The following is a 15,818-nucleotide window of genomic DNA, read 5'->3' on the forward strand; positions in this document are numbered from 1 at the left end:
TTTGTATAATAGCCCTTTTTACAAAAAAGTGGCACTGCTTTGCTTTTGTGTGGCATGCCACAGTAGGCGGGCACAAGTCCAAGAGTAAATTACATTTGAAAAACTGAAACCCACTGGTTTCGTTTGACCAGCTCTTTCCTCTACCCAGCTGCAGACAAAACAGCCCAGCACTCAGGCAGTCTCACTGTCTATGTGGCTATTGATGGATTGATTGATTGATTGATTGAATGATTGATTGATTGATTTTTGGATCAAGACAATAAAACAATAATCCAAAGGATGACATGCTGAAGTAAAATACTTATGTCCAGCATGGTCCTTGGTGTTACACACAGGTAACAATAAACAAGAAGCAGACAAACTCGTACTAAAAAGACATACAGTAATTAGTTAGGGGGCGGGGTGGACATTACATTAAACAAAGTTAACATGAAACAAAAATCCTGTAACAATTATCCATTTTGTCAATAAATATTCACCTTGTTCCATGAAAGCTGCTTGACCTGTCTTTTTAAAATCCTTCATGCTGATAGGAGTGGAGTAGCAGTAGGCAAAACAACCCAGGAAAAGAAATCCTTTTTAATTTCATTATTAGCTCTAGGAACTATGCAGACCCTAGTATTATGACTATGATGCGTGTTGGGGGCAAGACCATTAACAAAAGAGTCACAAAGCTTTGTCTTGTGATATAAAAACTTCAACTTACAGGCGCTTTTGGCTAACACTTTGGCTGCAATAGATTCACCTTTAAGTGATTGATCTAATGTTAAACCCAAATATGTGACACTTGATTTAGATACATTTTCAGACCTGTCACACATCATCTTTAAAGAATTTGATTTAGCAACTTCCTTTTTGTACTGAACAAGATTGTTTGAGTCTCTCCCTGATGCATAGAGAGCTCATTGTCTACTAGCCACTACTTGACATACTCAAACTCTGTACCAAGAGTGTTTTCAATGTCTTTACATTACACCCTGGGACAAGTATCTATCTCCATCTCTCTGCAGTTTGAGGGCTGCGCCAAAGCTTATTCTCGCCTGGAGAACCTCAAGACCCACCTCAGGTCCCACACCGGGGAGAAGCCGTATGTGTGTGAACATGAAGGCTGCAACAAGGCCTTCTCCAACGCCTCCGACCGGGCCAAGCACCAGAACCGCACACACTCTAATGAGGTATGTTCACACACATCCATCGACTGACTCACTAAGTGGGATTTTATGCATTTGAGCAATGGCATAGGTTGGGGGGGAGCCCCCTGAACAGTTATTTTTACCTCTTTTTGGGGAGTGGGTTGTCTTTCATCCACCCACCCCACCCTCAAAATCTGTGCCTTTGCATTTGAGCCACCATAAGCTTAGTGTTTGATATCTTTGAGTTGTGAACATTACAAGACATTTGAGGACGTCATCTCGGAATTTGGGAAACACTGATCCACATATTTCAGTGATTTTTGACATTTTATTGACCAAACAACTAATTGAGTAATCAAGAAAATAATCAACAGATTTATTGACTATAAAAATAATCGTTAGTTGCAGCCCTTGTGCAAATTAGGCATAACAACAGGCACCATCATGAAACCCCAAAAAATGTCCGTCTTGGTTTTTCTCAAAGAAAAACACAGGAAAAGTAATATACAGAACATATTTACAGTATATATGCTGTAGCAGACCCCAAAACATGCAATTTAATTAAGATTGAAAACTTAACTAAATCCCTCTTGGCAGAAACCATATGTGTGTAAGATCCCGGGCTGCACCAAGCGCTACACGGACCCCAGCTCTCTCAGGAAGCATGTTAAAACGGTCCATGGACCTGAAGCCCACGTCACCAAGAAACAACGAAGCGACGCCCCTCCAAGACTGCAGCCCCCCAAAGGCAACGGGGAGAATGAGGCCAGTTTCAAGCTGGGTGCGAGAGACATGGACGGCAAGATTGAGGCCAACAGCACCTCTAGAGGTGTGGAGGACTGCCTACAAGTCAAATCGATCAAGACCGAGAACTCTATGGTGGGTCCTCATCACGTCCAAAATCATCCCATACAAACTTCCTTTATGGTTTATACAAATATGTGTGTGCAGGAAATTGATTTTTCAATCAAACTTTGATTGACTGCATTTTGAAGAAAATTAGATTAGCTTACATTAGATAAACTTTTATTGATCCCAAATTAGGAACTTTCACTAGCCACACAGCAATACAATGAATAATAAATAGGATAGAATACAAAATACAATAAATATTTTTAAAAAAATACAAAGGAAAGAATGTATATACAAGTGGTGAATGAACATGTACAACCACTTAAGTAGTATTCATAAAGCCATGTCTGTGAAAGTTGCACTTAATGCAGTATTGTGATGTACAATATATAAGTCTAATCTAACACTCAGTGATGAAGTGTTATAAAGTTTCATTGCCTGTGGTAGGAATGATATCTGGTAGCGGTCAGTGCAACACCAAAATTACAACTTTCAGCACTCCAAATGAGCAATATCAGCTGTTAATATAACAAGATATCTAACATAATTGCATGCATTTGTATGTTTAGGGAACAAGAAAGACAAGGACACACTTTTTTCCGCTTTACTAACATTGCTCTGACGTTAACTGTTAACTGCTGCTAACTCCTGCGTCCTTCCTAACTCACTTTCTGGTTGTTGCTTGATCTTGCTCCTCTCAAGTTAACCTTTCTAACGGACAGACTTCACTGAGGTGAGCACTCAAACTGTTGCAACTCAGCATGGGGAAATGTGTCAGTGTCACTTCGTGCTTCATGCTTGTTGCATTTTTCATGATGTACAATGTTCTTTTTTTGCATGACTATCCTTTTTTCACACATTAAAACATGCTCCTATTTATATGGGATGCAGCATGTATGGAGACACACTAACGACCATTCAACTGGACTTTTCTGCCCTCGAGATCACTGGCAGTAACCTCTGCTGTCGGGCCGATGATAAAAGTCTTTGTCACATTAATATTCAAAGGCTGGGACTGTTTTAGCATGACAAACAAATAGTGCCAGCATCAAGCTGTGATCAACACTTTAGTTCATTTTCCGCCAGTTTGAATGTTTCCGCTGGACAGTTGCTCACAGAACTCATTTATTATCGACTTGTTGTAAATAAATCAAACTCGTCCATAATTCATAAGATCATGGAAGTACAGGCCTACATTAGTTAATACAAAACAGAATTACAATCAGTATTTCTTAAATGTGGGGATTATTTAATATTGAAGAATATATAATGAAGTTCTTTATTCTTGGAATTCTGTTTTTAAATTCTACTTGTTTTTTTTCAACATTTTTCATAAAAAGCAAATTGCTTTCAGAATGAGACTTATTTACTACTGGGAAGTTGAGCCACTATAATTTCTAATAAAGCTTCTAAACTTTGGTCCCACCAGACATACCAGTCCAGTCCTGGCGGCCACTCGTCATGCAGCAGCGAGCCGTCGCCTCTCAGCAGCGCCAACAACAACGACAGTGGGGTAGAGATGGCCCTGCACAGCGGGGGCAGCTTTGGGGACCTCAGCGCACAGGATGATTGCCCCATGGTTGACTCCACTGTTCCCACTGGGGGACAGCAGGTTGGGGTGGGGCTTCAGTTGAGAAAAGCTGTGGGTCATGGCGGAGCGGTCACCATCAAGCTGGAGAATATTAAGAAGGAAAGGCTGAAAACAGTGACGGACTCCTGCCCCTGGGTCAACTCTGCACCACAGCCGCCGCAGGGCCAACGCAACAACATGAAGCTGCCTCCCATACCTGCAGTCGGTAAGTGTGGACGGTTGTTTGCTGTCATTTTTATAAGTTCTGTACCCTGATGAGGGTGCAAGATGGCTGAAATGCTAGCAGAAACAAGCGTCCTTGAGCCGATGTGGATAAAGAGAAGATTAGTTTAAATGGCGAGTTTGGTTACAAAGTCCGTCTTGATGGGCTTGAGTTTGTGATATTATGCTTTCAGCATATCTTTTGAGCATACAGTACCTCTGCTGTTATTCAGGAGAATATTCTAGTCTTTATTTGTCATTGTTGCAATAATAATAAACATGTGCATAAAGTAAGCACACATGTCCGCTCCCATAATGATAAAAAACAAAAACAAAAAATATCCCTTACATTTGGGACAGATATAAAATGTGTGATTAATTTGCAATTAATTAGTTAACTATGGAGAATTGTCCCATTAATTGCCCTTACATATTTTAATCAACTGCCAATCCTAAATAATATCTTTTTGTGTCTGCCAGGTTCCCTGCTGGAGAGCTCCAACATAATGAGTAACTTAAGCGGTTCGTATCCTGGCCAGCGCATGGGTGACCTGTCTTCGTGTGAAGTGACACTGTTGAACCAGCTGAATGAGCGCCGTGACAGCACCACTAGCACCATGAGCTCTGCTTACACCATGAGTCGTCGCTCCTCTGGTATTTCACCCTGCTATTCCAGCCGCCGCTCCAGCGAGGCGTCCCAGTTTGGTACCAATCGTCACAACAACATCAGTTCGGCTGACTCCTATGACCCAATCTCTACCGATCTGTCTCGCCGCTCCAGCGAGGCCAGCCATTGTGGAGGTGGTGGTGTCAGTGGAGGAGGCGGAGGGGGTCTCCCAAGCCTTCTTAGTCTGACACCAGCTCAGCATTATCGACTAAAGGCAAAGTATGCTGCTGCCATTGGTGGAGTTCCACCTACTCCTCTCCCCAATATGGATCGAATGAGCCTAAGGACCCGCATGGCACTCTATAGTGACTCCCAGGAAGGCTCGTCATACCCATTCCATCAGCCATCCTCTGGAACTGTTCCTCGGCGTTGCAGTGATACTGGATATGGCACACGGAGCATGATGCCACATGAGGTACCCCCCAACCTTCCACGTCGTGCCAGCGATCCAGTGCGTCGTCCCACACTAGACCCTCTTTCCTTCCCAAGGGTTCAGCGCTATAACAGCATGAACAGCATGAACCCCATAAATGGTCCATCTGCTGACCGCCATCAAACACTGGCTATGCAGGGCTACACTCGCTCTGATGGCAGCCTGCAACGCTACCCCTTTGCCCCTAGACCACCTAGCATTTCTGAGAATGTAGCCATGGAGAACATGGCAGTAGATGGGATGATGATTGGGGTGGAGCAGAGTGGGGAGGACGACATGGTGCTTCCAGATGATGTGGTGCAGTACATTACTTCGCAGAACTCTGGCCCCTCAGGTCACAACTCGGGGCAAGTGGACTGCCATTCCAACAATCAGACTCAGGGCTACCAGATAGGCATGGCCCCACCGGTATCATTTTATGTGCAGAGGAGGATGGCAATGGTGGACGCCAACATGACTCAGTCTGGTCAGGACATCCGATCCTACCAGATGGGTCCCAGTGGCTCCCAGCAGTCGTTCTCAACACCATTGGACAATATGAATAAAAATAAGATGCCGGTGCAGTGGAACGAGGTGAGCTCAGGAACTGTGGACACCACAACCAAGCTCAGCAAGCAACAACAGCATCCTCTCAGGGGGAACCTAGCTGTGGTTCAGCAGAGGCAAAATTTTGGTTCCTTACAGGGACAAGGTCAGGGGCTGGGCAGCAACCAGCAAGTCATGCCTATGAGTCAGAATATGTCTATGCAGGGTTATGCAAACCACAGCAACCAGCGTGTGATGAACATCTCCCACCAGCAGCATCAGCAACAGAGGCAATGCAACAGTGTAAACTTTAGTGAGCAAATGAGTCCTCAGCAAGGGTTTGGACAAGAGGCAATCCCAAACTCTATATCTGGAAGCACAAGCATGAGACCTACCCGGAACAATATGGCAGAGCCCGAACTGCAAAGTTGCAGAGCAAGGACACAGGCTGATGGGTATTCTCATGTGAACCAAGCGGATCTGCAGCATAATTACAGCGTTCTGTCCCAGCAACAGCAGCACAATATCCATAATGGAGGCAGAGGAATGCTACAACCCAGGCCTCCAATAGAGCCCAAGTCGAATGCCAGGCAGCACACAGGGTCTAGCATGATGCCACCAAGCCGAATACCCAAGTCATCTGATCTGAGTCTTAGTCGTACTGACACCTCAGAGGCAAGCCCAAAGAGGCCAAATGGCAACATCAACTCTGAAAATCTAAACTCTGCTGTGTTCTACACAGGTCAGATTCATATGTTTGAGCCAACTTCTGTCAGCTTTGATGCTCCCATGTCCCCCAGTGCCAGGCAGGCTCCTGCCAGCAACACCACTGCTGTAGCCAACATGGCCTCACCAGGAGTCAACCACGTTTCCAGCAGTACGGTGGACTCTTCCACTGGTGGATCTGGTGGCACGGAGCATGCCCAGATCGACTTTGACACCATGCTAGATGACGGGGATCACTCCAGCCTAATGTCGGGCACACTGAGTCCTGGCCTTCTGCAGAGCCTTTCCCAGAATTCCTCACGTCTCACCACCCCCCGCAACTCTGTCACCCTCTCCTCCGTACCAGCGGGGATTGGCAACATGGCCATCGGTGACATGAACTCTATGCTCACAGCCTTGGCTGAAGAAAGCAAATTCCTCAACATGATAAGCTGAGAGCAATCAAACATGTCATCATCCATCCAGTCTCAACCCAGGAATATATAGACTACAGAAAGCACTGATTGAACAAAGTAAAACTGGCTATTTCATGCATTAGTTTCTTCGTTGTCCATAGTAATATGCCTATCTTGTAATATTATACTTCAGACTATAATATGTTACATTAAAAAAAATAGTAAGTAAAGCTAGGCTCAAGGACAATTTCTATCTCTATTTGTTAAAAAGCCATACATTTTACCCACGAGTAGCCCAGGGTATATAAATGCATCTATAATCAATTGCCACTATTTGCTGGTGTTATAGCCCTTTACAAAGTGGTGCACTGAAAGTGCTTCACATACATGTATTACCTTGCTGGGGACATCAATGTTGAGTATCGAGTATGACATGAAAACAGTTAGCATGTAATGGACATGATATGTAGATAACAGATAATATTTTCTCATGAAGACCTTTATGTGTATAGATTAAACTGTATGGTACTTGCTTTAAATTATGCTATAGACTTAAACTAGGGCTGTCAAATGTACAGTAGAATTTGGGCACCTACTATTCATTCCCAAAAGAAAAGTGACAGATTTTTTAATTTTTTTAGTTTGCTTTGTGCTAATCACATGGATTGGAAAAGTAAAATTCTTGCTACCTTTTATGTGTACAATACAATATGCTTCATAGGTAAAGATACTAACCTTGTACACACTGTACACATGTTATGCAAATTAATTGGAAAGGTGTACTTTTTAATTGACAAGGTTTAAAACACTATGCCATAGCTCAGAAGGTCATACTGTACATAGAAATGTACTTGTAATTGTTATGCAGGCACATCTTTACAGAACTACAGTTTATTTAGCTTTTCAAACATGCAGGTGCTTAAAACACGGAGGTAATGAACAGTCAAAGCCTAGAAACAAACCATGCAGGAGTAGAAATTGATACATGCCTGTTGAACATGAACAGCTACCGCAATGTATGTATGCACTTAATTCAGCTATCTTGCAGGATAAGAAATAAGCAAAGAAGTGCCATTATAGGAACCTGTCCTCTGCACAACCTGTCTTTGTATTGCTGAGTTTCAACTACACAAAGATTTTGGAATAAAGGTTATTTGTGATTCTGAGCTAATATTGCATACGTTAAACATTTATCCAGACATTTCATGAAATTCATTATTAAACCAGAAACCTGTGACTCATTGTATCTTATATGAAAGCATTTGGCAGCCTTGGTTTAAATATGTGGTTGTACATTATGAGCCACAGATAGTGAGTGATTTTTTATCATGGTCTGAGCTCTGGGGGATGGCCCTGTAAAATCAGATCTCCTTCTTTGCCCTCTGGATCAGAGGCATCAACTCACCGTGGTCCCATTTCACAAGGGTAAATGATTGAAAAGGACAAGGATACGCCTCTGTGTTAGTCTATCAGGGCACATGAACCCGTGTCTGATGAGGAGCATTCTCTAAAAGAATATACAAGTACCTCTGTGTGTTTTCAGTCGAGATCTGAACCTAATTAACACATTCATACCAACCCCCCCTTTGCCGCTCCCCATCCTTCCCCTGGGCTCTGGATGAACTGCAGAGAGTCCTGGAAGGGGCACAGACATTGATAATGAAATCCTGTTTCAGACAGGAATGGCCAACTAGCCCTGCAAATTCCTCAGTTTTATAATGTTTGCTGAATTTCTAAGTAGCCTTTAAAATGTTTGTGCGTATGCTATCATTTACATCTACTATCCTCAGTGTGTGTGGGTTTGTGTGAATGTGTGTATATAGCTTTTGTACATTTCAAATAAACTATCTCTTCTTTTTTCTGTTTAAATCCCAGCGTTGTGTCTTCTTTGATATATCAGAGTCTGTGGTCCCTGGAGGTGACATGAAAGTAGAGCTATATGCTACAAGTGAAATCACATTTGGCATGTTGGCACACTGCTCTCATGTTCTCAGTACAGCTCTGAGGCCAAACCCCGGTATACTCACACACATGCTTCTGAAAACAACCTTGATATTAAACGATGGTACCCATGCTGATCATACGTAGTGCATACACAAAAGGCAGACCTAACAAAATCAACTGGCCATGAAAAATGTCTGTTGACGTTCTAATCTTTGTTGGATTTCTGAGGACTAGGGTTACCTGTTCCTCAGATCTCTGCAGGGTAAATCCAGACCACTAGCTAGACTATCTGTCCGATCTGAGGACTATGGTTACCTGGTCCTCAGATCTCTGCAGGGTAAATCCAGACAGCTAGCTAGACTATCTGTCCAATCTGAGGACTATGGTTACCTGGTACTCAGATCTCTGCAGGGTAAATCCAGACAGCTAGCTAGACCATCTTTCCAATCTGAGTTTTCTGTTGACAACTAAAACTACTTCTGAACGTACAGATGTTCCACCAAAAGAAGATCCTTCCTGAGACTGTTAGCAGCAGCACTGTGGTGCATAGCACCACCCAAGACAATTGTGATTGGTTTAAAAAAAAAAAAATCAGCCAGAGCACGTTTTCCTCACTTCCCGGAGTGCTATGTGGAATAGCCAGACCCTCCTCCACTGCGCTTGTAGGAAGGTCTGGAGGAGACTATCCAGCACAGTCCAATCCAATCCTGTACCCCCACATCTTGTCAGTTACTTCTGTTTTATCGTAGCATTTAACAGACAAGTCTGACAGTTGTTAGTGTAGTATTCAAGACCACCTGATCCAAAACCAAGTCATCACCAAGACCAGAGTATATTGAGACCAAGTCAAGACCAAGGACCTGGCAAGGCCAGCCCAATGTCCACAGTCCCATGTAAAAACACCCACAGAAAACAAATTAAGATTCTTCTTTATTCACCTCTTCCATTGATAAAAGTGTACCATGGAAAATGCCTCAATAAAATAATTAAAAGCGATTGCAGACACCTCTGCAGTTGCTTTGGTAGGAAATGGTGTTAACAGTAACACATTTTGAATTAGAATTAAGTCACTTTGTAGCCAGGTTAGTTCAGTTGGTATAACAGGTGCACATATGTGAAGGTATATTCCTTGACACCTCGGTTTCAATTCCGACCTGCGGTCCTTTGCGGCATGATTCTGAGATGAGACCTTCAAAAAGTGGTCTTGAGACCGGTCCAGTGTTGCAGTCAGGGGGGAAAACATTGTTTGTCCATAACCTGTTGTTTTTCAGGAAATGAAAAAAGGCCAATTTAAAAAACATTTTAATGAGCTCTTTTATCTAAAAAAATAATATGTAAACAGTGACGAGGCAATTATTAATATTTGTAAAACCCATTGCGAGACCTTAACGGGTGACCAATGGCATTGATTTATGAAAATAATTAAATGACAACATATGAAAATAAATGTCTTCTGCCTAGCTGCGACGCAAGAAACTATTCCTCTAACTCCTTAGCATTTCACCCCTTTTTTCTGTTGGGGTAGGAGTGGGAGACAGGGGATTTTGTAACCATAGTCCTTTTTTTTGGAGCATTATTTAGCACCCTCCCTGGTAAACCAGCATTGCATGATTGGTACTACTGGATTTCTTGGATTGTTGATTTTTCTACAAATCTCAGCTTGCTACCACTTCTAAGACAAAAGTTGGCCAAACCATGCAGTTTTTATCTCGCTTGGCAGATGGATGGCAAGAGGCTACACATGCATGATTACCATACCAAACCATGTGCAGCGGTTTCTATTGTATTACAAGAATTCACAAACAAATCCTGTTGATTTTTTGAGAAAATATTGCCATTAAGGTTAAATTGGTCTATAACATAATTTAGAGCAGAAATCTTCAACAGGGGATCTGGGACCCCTTTGGGGGTCCTCAGAATTGCTGCAGTGGGGGCTGAAAAATTATTGTTTGATAGTTTAAGAAAAACAAATAACATGAACCCAACACAATATTTGTCTAAAGGCTCTAGGCCGCCTTATTCTAGGCCCTGTTTAATATGCAACTCCATTTTATGCATTACATAAGAAAGGGTCCCCCTGATTTATCGTATAATGGCAAGCGCCTTTAAGGGATCGCGTAAGAGATCTCTTTGCTCATCATCTTTTATCTGAACATAGAAACATCTTTATGAAATTTTTACAGTCATTTTTATTTTATCTAAAGTGCGGTGTTAAAAAATGTAATAAACATAGGAATCCATAATCAAGCATCTTACATTCTTTATTCATAAATGTGCTGGTTTCAGGTTTTGTTGGCAGGTTTTGAATTTGCAGAGTTCTTTGGATGCAGGTTGAGTCGAGCCAGGCAGCAGCAAGAGAGGCAAGACAACCCGACAAGTTGTAAACAACCCCCCTTTAACCCTTTTCTATTCTAACCATTTTGTTAGAGGATAGATGAAAGCGAGACTTAAAAAATAATTCCTCAAACTGTCCTTTCTAAATAGTTTTCTTTGCAGAGCTGTGTCAAAGCTGCTTTAATATAGATAGAACATCATCATTGATGTGGTTGTAAATTAAACCAACTTCTTTGCACACTCCTTTCTCTTTTCTCCAGGGTGGGTCTCTTTAGATTGCACTATGGAAACTGCAGTGCACATGCCTCAATAATAGAAGAGCAACATTAGCTTTGCATTGAAGCTCTGTCTTTCCTTAGCATACATCTCTATCGTTCTTGATGCTCTGCTTATTAAAAGATGATGTATTACTCTTAGTAGTTGGACTTTTTAGCCCTGATTCTTCACTCTGCATACTAGAACAAAAGAAGCAACAACAATGACCTCCAGTTTGAAAACCCAAGTGAAAGAGGATAGCCCACTCCATACGCACAAAACGCACACTGAGCACTTTCTAAAGTTAGATGGCATGTTGTCAAAAATTAACAGCGGCAGGCTCGCCCTGAAGAAAATGGGTCTGGGAGCAACATGAAACAGGATAGAAGAGAGAGAAGAAGGGCTGGTGTAAGAAAAATCAGGAGCGATAGAGAGAGCTACTGTTGAACAGAGCAGGAGACCGGGGATAAGGGAAGGGGATGTGGGCATGAGAAAAGATGTAGATTGCTAAAAGAAAGAGAACAAATCACTTTTAATTTGACAGCAAATGCAGCTGGGGACTGGTTAGAAGTGGAGCCCACTGATTGCTTTTGCCACTGGAATTCCTTATTCTCTTAGAGAGAGGATGGGAGAAAAATAGCCCCAGGGTAAGGCGTCTCACCAGAGGAGAACAAGAGGTTAGTGAGGCAGAAATGGATGATTAGACAAAGCACACAGACGAGGAGAGATAGTGTGCTCTGAAACTGTAGGAAAGACACAGATCTATGGATCACCCTGTTTCCTTGACAATGCTCAGCGCAACACTGAGTCTTTAAGTCACAGGTAGATTGTAACCATGTTCGAGACACCCGATCTTAAACTTGCATCAGCCATCTTTTTTTTACTTGGAGACAGACTTCCAACAAGCTGAAAAACCAACATGCTATGGCCTTCCAAAGTTGGCATGACTAACAACTTGGAAAACAATTAATTGTCCATGTTATCTATTATCCCCCCCACCACCACCACTACCGTAAAAGTGAGAAAGAGCACATAGCACTGAATGGCAGATAGGATGTCAGTAATTGATTGTAATAGAGCATATTTGTTATCCAGAACTACCCAACATGACTAACCATCAAAGTGTTATTCAGGAGGCTTGCCTACCAGGTCTCTCCATGATGTTTCTTATAAGTGTCTGGAAGTAGCAGTAATAACCAGATTGTGTATACATCTATGAATCTGGACATCACTTATAAAGGTAAAGGGACTTTATTGTAACACACACATACATGTAGCCAGATTCATTCTCTACATTTAACCCATCCCTCAAGGGAGCAGTGGGCAGCCAATCACAGCGCCCGGAGACCAACTCCAGATCAAAGACTCTGGCTGGAGAACCTAGTACATGTTTTTGATGGTGGGGGGGGGGGGAAATCGGAGCACCCGGATGAAACTCACACAAACATGGGGAGAACTTACAAACTCCACACAGAAAGGTCCAGAAGGACCTGGATTCATCCAGGACCTTGTTACTGTGAGACCACGGTGCTAGGCCACCATGTCCATTAGGCCACCATGTTGATTATGTCACTTTGTTGGTCAATGAACATTATGTAATGTATGTAACGTATACGTTATGGGTTTCAAAGATGAAGCAACACAGATATGATGGGTGATTGTGGGACAAGCCATGCCTGTCCCATTAACCTCAATAGAACTAAACGCCTGAATGGGAGTTTTCCTCACCTCCGCCGCACTAAATGGGTCTTTGTAAATTATAGAGTGTGGTCTAGACCTATTCTACCTTTTCAATTCAATTTTATTTGTATAGTGCAAAATAACAACAAAAGTTATCTAACAGCGCTTTTCATAAAAGAGAGGTCTAGACCGTACTCTGGGATGTAATACACCAGCCCAACTATCTGCCAAGTGTCTGGAGATAACTCTTGTTCGGATTTGATACTAGAAATAAAATTGAAATGAAATGAACTTGCATCCGTGCAAAGTTCATTATGATATATAACTTCCTTCTTTCATAGTTTGTTTGGTGTATGTGGGATGAGTCTAAATCAACTGTAGTGTGTGTGTGTGTGTGTGTGTGTGTGTGTGTGTGTGTGTGAGTGTGTGTGTGTGTGTGTGTGTGTGTATGTGTGTTCATGGTAAAACATAATGAATGTGCAACAGTGTGAATCGTCAATGTGTTTTTACTTTTAATTTTTAATTTATTTGTAACAGAGCTAGTTAGACAGATTTTACAGCATAACTGTTTTTCTACTTCAAAAAAACTTAATGACATTCATAGCAAGCTGTTTCAGAGATAATTAGCACAAATTCAGGCACATTTTTTACTTTCCCTTTTCATGGATCTTCAATCCATACTTTTTTTATTACAGAGATCCATAAACTCCCCGAAGGATTTGTTCCCACTTGAGGGAGAATTTAGTTTCTTACCATCGCACCAGGTCCAGGTATTGTGCGAACAGCCGTGTGAAAATGAACCAAAGAACCCAGGATCTTTGCCCTGTCTCTCGTGCTCTCTCTCTCTCGCTCTGCATATATACATGCATGTACACACAGTAAGTACATTTACTCCAGTACTGGAAAAATTTAAAGTACTTGTGCTTTACTTGAGTCTTTTCTTCTAATGCCACTTTCTACTTCTACTCATTCAGAGAGAAATATTGTACTTCTTACAGTTGACGTTAATTTACAAATTTAGATTTTCTTTTTAATAAAATCTAATGTTTTATTGTAAAGTAACCTAGCAACAATATAACAGCAATACCCATCCAACTGAGATGAGCTGAGAGTGATACTTAGAAATTTTAATTAAGTAAAAGTATGTAATGCAGGACCTTCAGGACCTTGTTTTTAAAATTCAGTTTGAAATGTATGCCGGATGTATTTGAAGACGTAGCCGAGTGTGTCACATTTTGCTCTTGGACCTTTGAGGTCAGGTCATCATAATACAACCATTCACTGGCTGAGGTGCCTTTCTCCCCAGGCTCCCACAGCGTCAAACTTTGCCTTATAGGGGACGTGACCCGTGTCTGACTCAGGGTTACCTATGCTCCGTCAGAGCTTTGGCCCATCCTGCTGCTGCTGCTGGCCCAGGGGCAGAGCGTGCCCCGCTAAACTCTGGGAGTGCAAGAATTATGATCAAGCCACACAGGGCCTAGGGGCTGTCTGTGATGAAGGCCAGCATTGTAGCCTTCCTCATGGATGTAAGAGTCCAGGGTCAGTCCGGTCAGTCCCTAACCCAGATCATGACCTCTCTTAGGTTAGCCTCCATTGGCAGCCAGACTGCAGGTCAGACTCTCTGAGAGCTTCGCCATGAGTAGGCTGCTGAGGAATGTAAGCGTTTCATTGAAGTCAGGGGGCTCTTCTAAGGATGTGAGAGAGAGTGAGTGGATGACCTCATCTTTGCTCTTGGTCAGCAACCCTTAGAGCTACTATTTTATGCTTTTTAGACTTTTGCTTTTCCTGTTGCAACCGGGACAAAGAATGTGCGCCCACTCATCTCCCTCACCCGCTGCTCCAGCCCTTTGATATGAATGGTTGAACAGTTCTAAGTATAAGTCACCTTTTGTATGCTTATACCCTTGTGAATAAAACATTTCAAATTCTTTAAATGGTCATTTCAGTATTTTTTCAACCTGGTCCCTACAGTATTTCCCAATGCATTAGTGTCTAAGATACTAATGTGAACAGAAATCTATGAAATCAGCCCAGTATTGAGCAAGAACGCTGAAACCTGTAGCAGTGAACCAGTTGGCAATATGATCATACAGGATCAATGTCCATTATACGTTTTTCGTCAATCAATTTTCCCAGAGTCTGGTAGGGTGGTGTCAGCAATTTTGGGGCTGTTTCATGTTAAACCAAAAGGATCTACTCTTCAACAAAAAGGTCTATGTAGACCTTTAACCTTTACTCTTCAACAAAAAGGTCTATATAGATCTTTAACCTTTACTCTTCAACTAAAAGATCTACATAGACCTTTAACCTTTACTCTTCAACAAAAAGGTCTATATAGATCTTTAACCTTTACTCTTCAACTAAAAGATCTACAGAGACCTTTAACCTTTACTCTTCAACAAAAAGGTCTATGTAGACCTTTAACCTTTACTTTTTAACAAAAAGGTCTATGTAGACCTTTAACCTTTACTTTTTAACAAAAAGGTCTATATAGACCTTTAACCTTTACTGTCAACAAAAAGGTCTATGTAGACCTTTAACCTTTTCTCTTTAACAAAAAGTTCTATATAGGCCTTTAACCTTTACTCTTCAACTAAAAGGTCTACATAGACCTTTAACCTTTACTCTTTAACAAAAAAATCTATGTAGATGTTGTTGTCAAAGAGTAAGACACTATAATCTTAATTAATAATAATCTCAGTCTGTCAAAGGCAAATACAGAACTTTAGGTGGACGGAAATTGAAGGTGAGTAATTGCCCATTAACGTTACATTGCAGCTTGTCTTGCTTTCCATCAGGGGGTCAGTGTAGACATCGTGGAGGACTACAAATACCTGGGAGTGCACTTAAACTGGACTGGGCCAAGAACACTCAAGTCCTCTACAGGAAGGGCCAAAACCGTCTCTATTTTCTGAGGAGGCTGAGGTCCTTCAACATCTGCAGGACCATGCTGAGGATGTTTCATGAATCTGGGGTGGGGCCAGTGCCATCCTCTTTGCAGTTGCATGCTGGGGCAGCAGGCTGAGGGTAGTGGACACCAACAGACTCAACAAACTGATCCGCAAGGCCAGTGACGTTGTGG

General features: G+C 42.1%; 1 protein-coding gene across 1 annotated transcript in view; it reads left to right on the forward strand.

The window, feature by feature from the left end:
* gli2a (GLI family zinc finger 2a) overlaps positions 1 to 8,341 on the forward strand; it is an 89,472-nt gene extending 81,131 nt beyond the window's left edge. Inside the window, exons 11-14 of the mRNA XM_034885609.1 lie at positions 1,011 to 1,175; positions 1,731 to 2,012; positions 3,415 to 3,781; positions 4,258 to 8,341. Coding sequence (XP_034741500.1) covers positions 1,011 to 1,175; positions 1,731 to 2,012; positions 3,415 to 3,781; positions 4,258 to 6,563 — 3,120 coding nt within the window. The 3' untranslated portion in view covers positions 6,564 to 8,341. The remainder of the gene's footprint in view (positions 1 to 1,010; positions 1,176 to 1,730; positions 2,013 to 3,414; positions 3,782 to 4,257) is intronic.
* Positions 8,342 to 15,818: the final 7,477 nt, after the last annotated feature.

This window comes from Etheostoma cragini, chromosome 11 (assembly GCF_013103735.1).
Source record: "Etheostoma cragini isolate CJK2018 chromosome 11, CSU_Ecrag_1.0, whole genome shotgun sequence".
Taxonomy (NCBI): Eukaryota; Metazoa; Chordata; class Actinopteri; order Perciformes; family Percidae; genus Etheostoma; species Etheostoma cragini.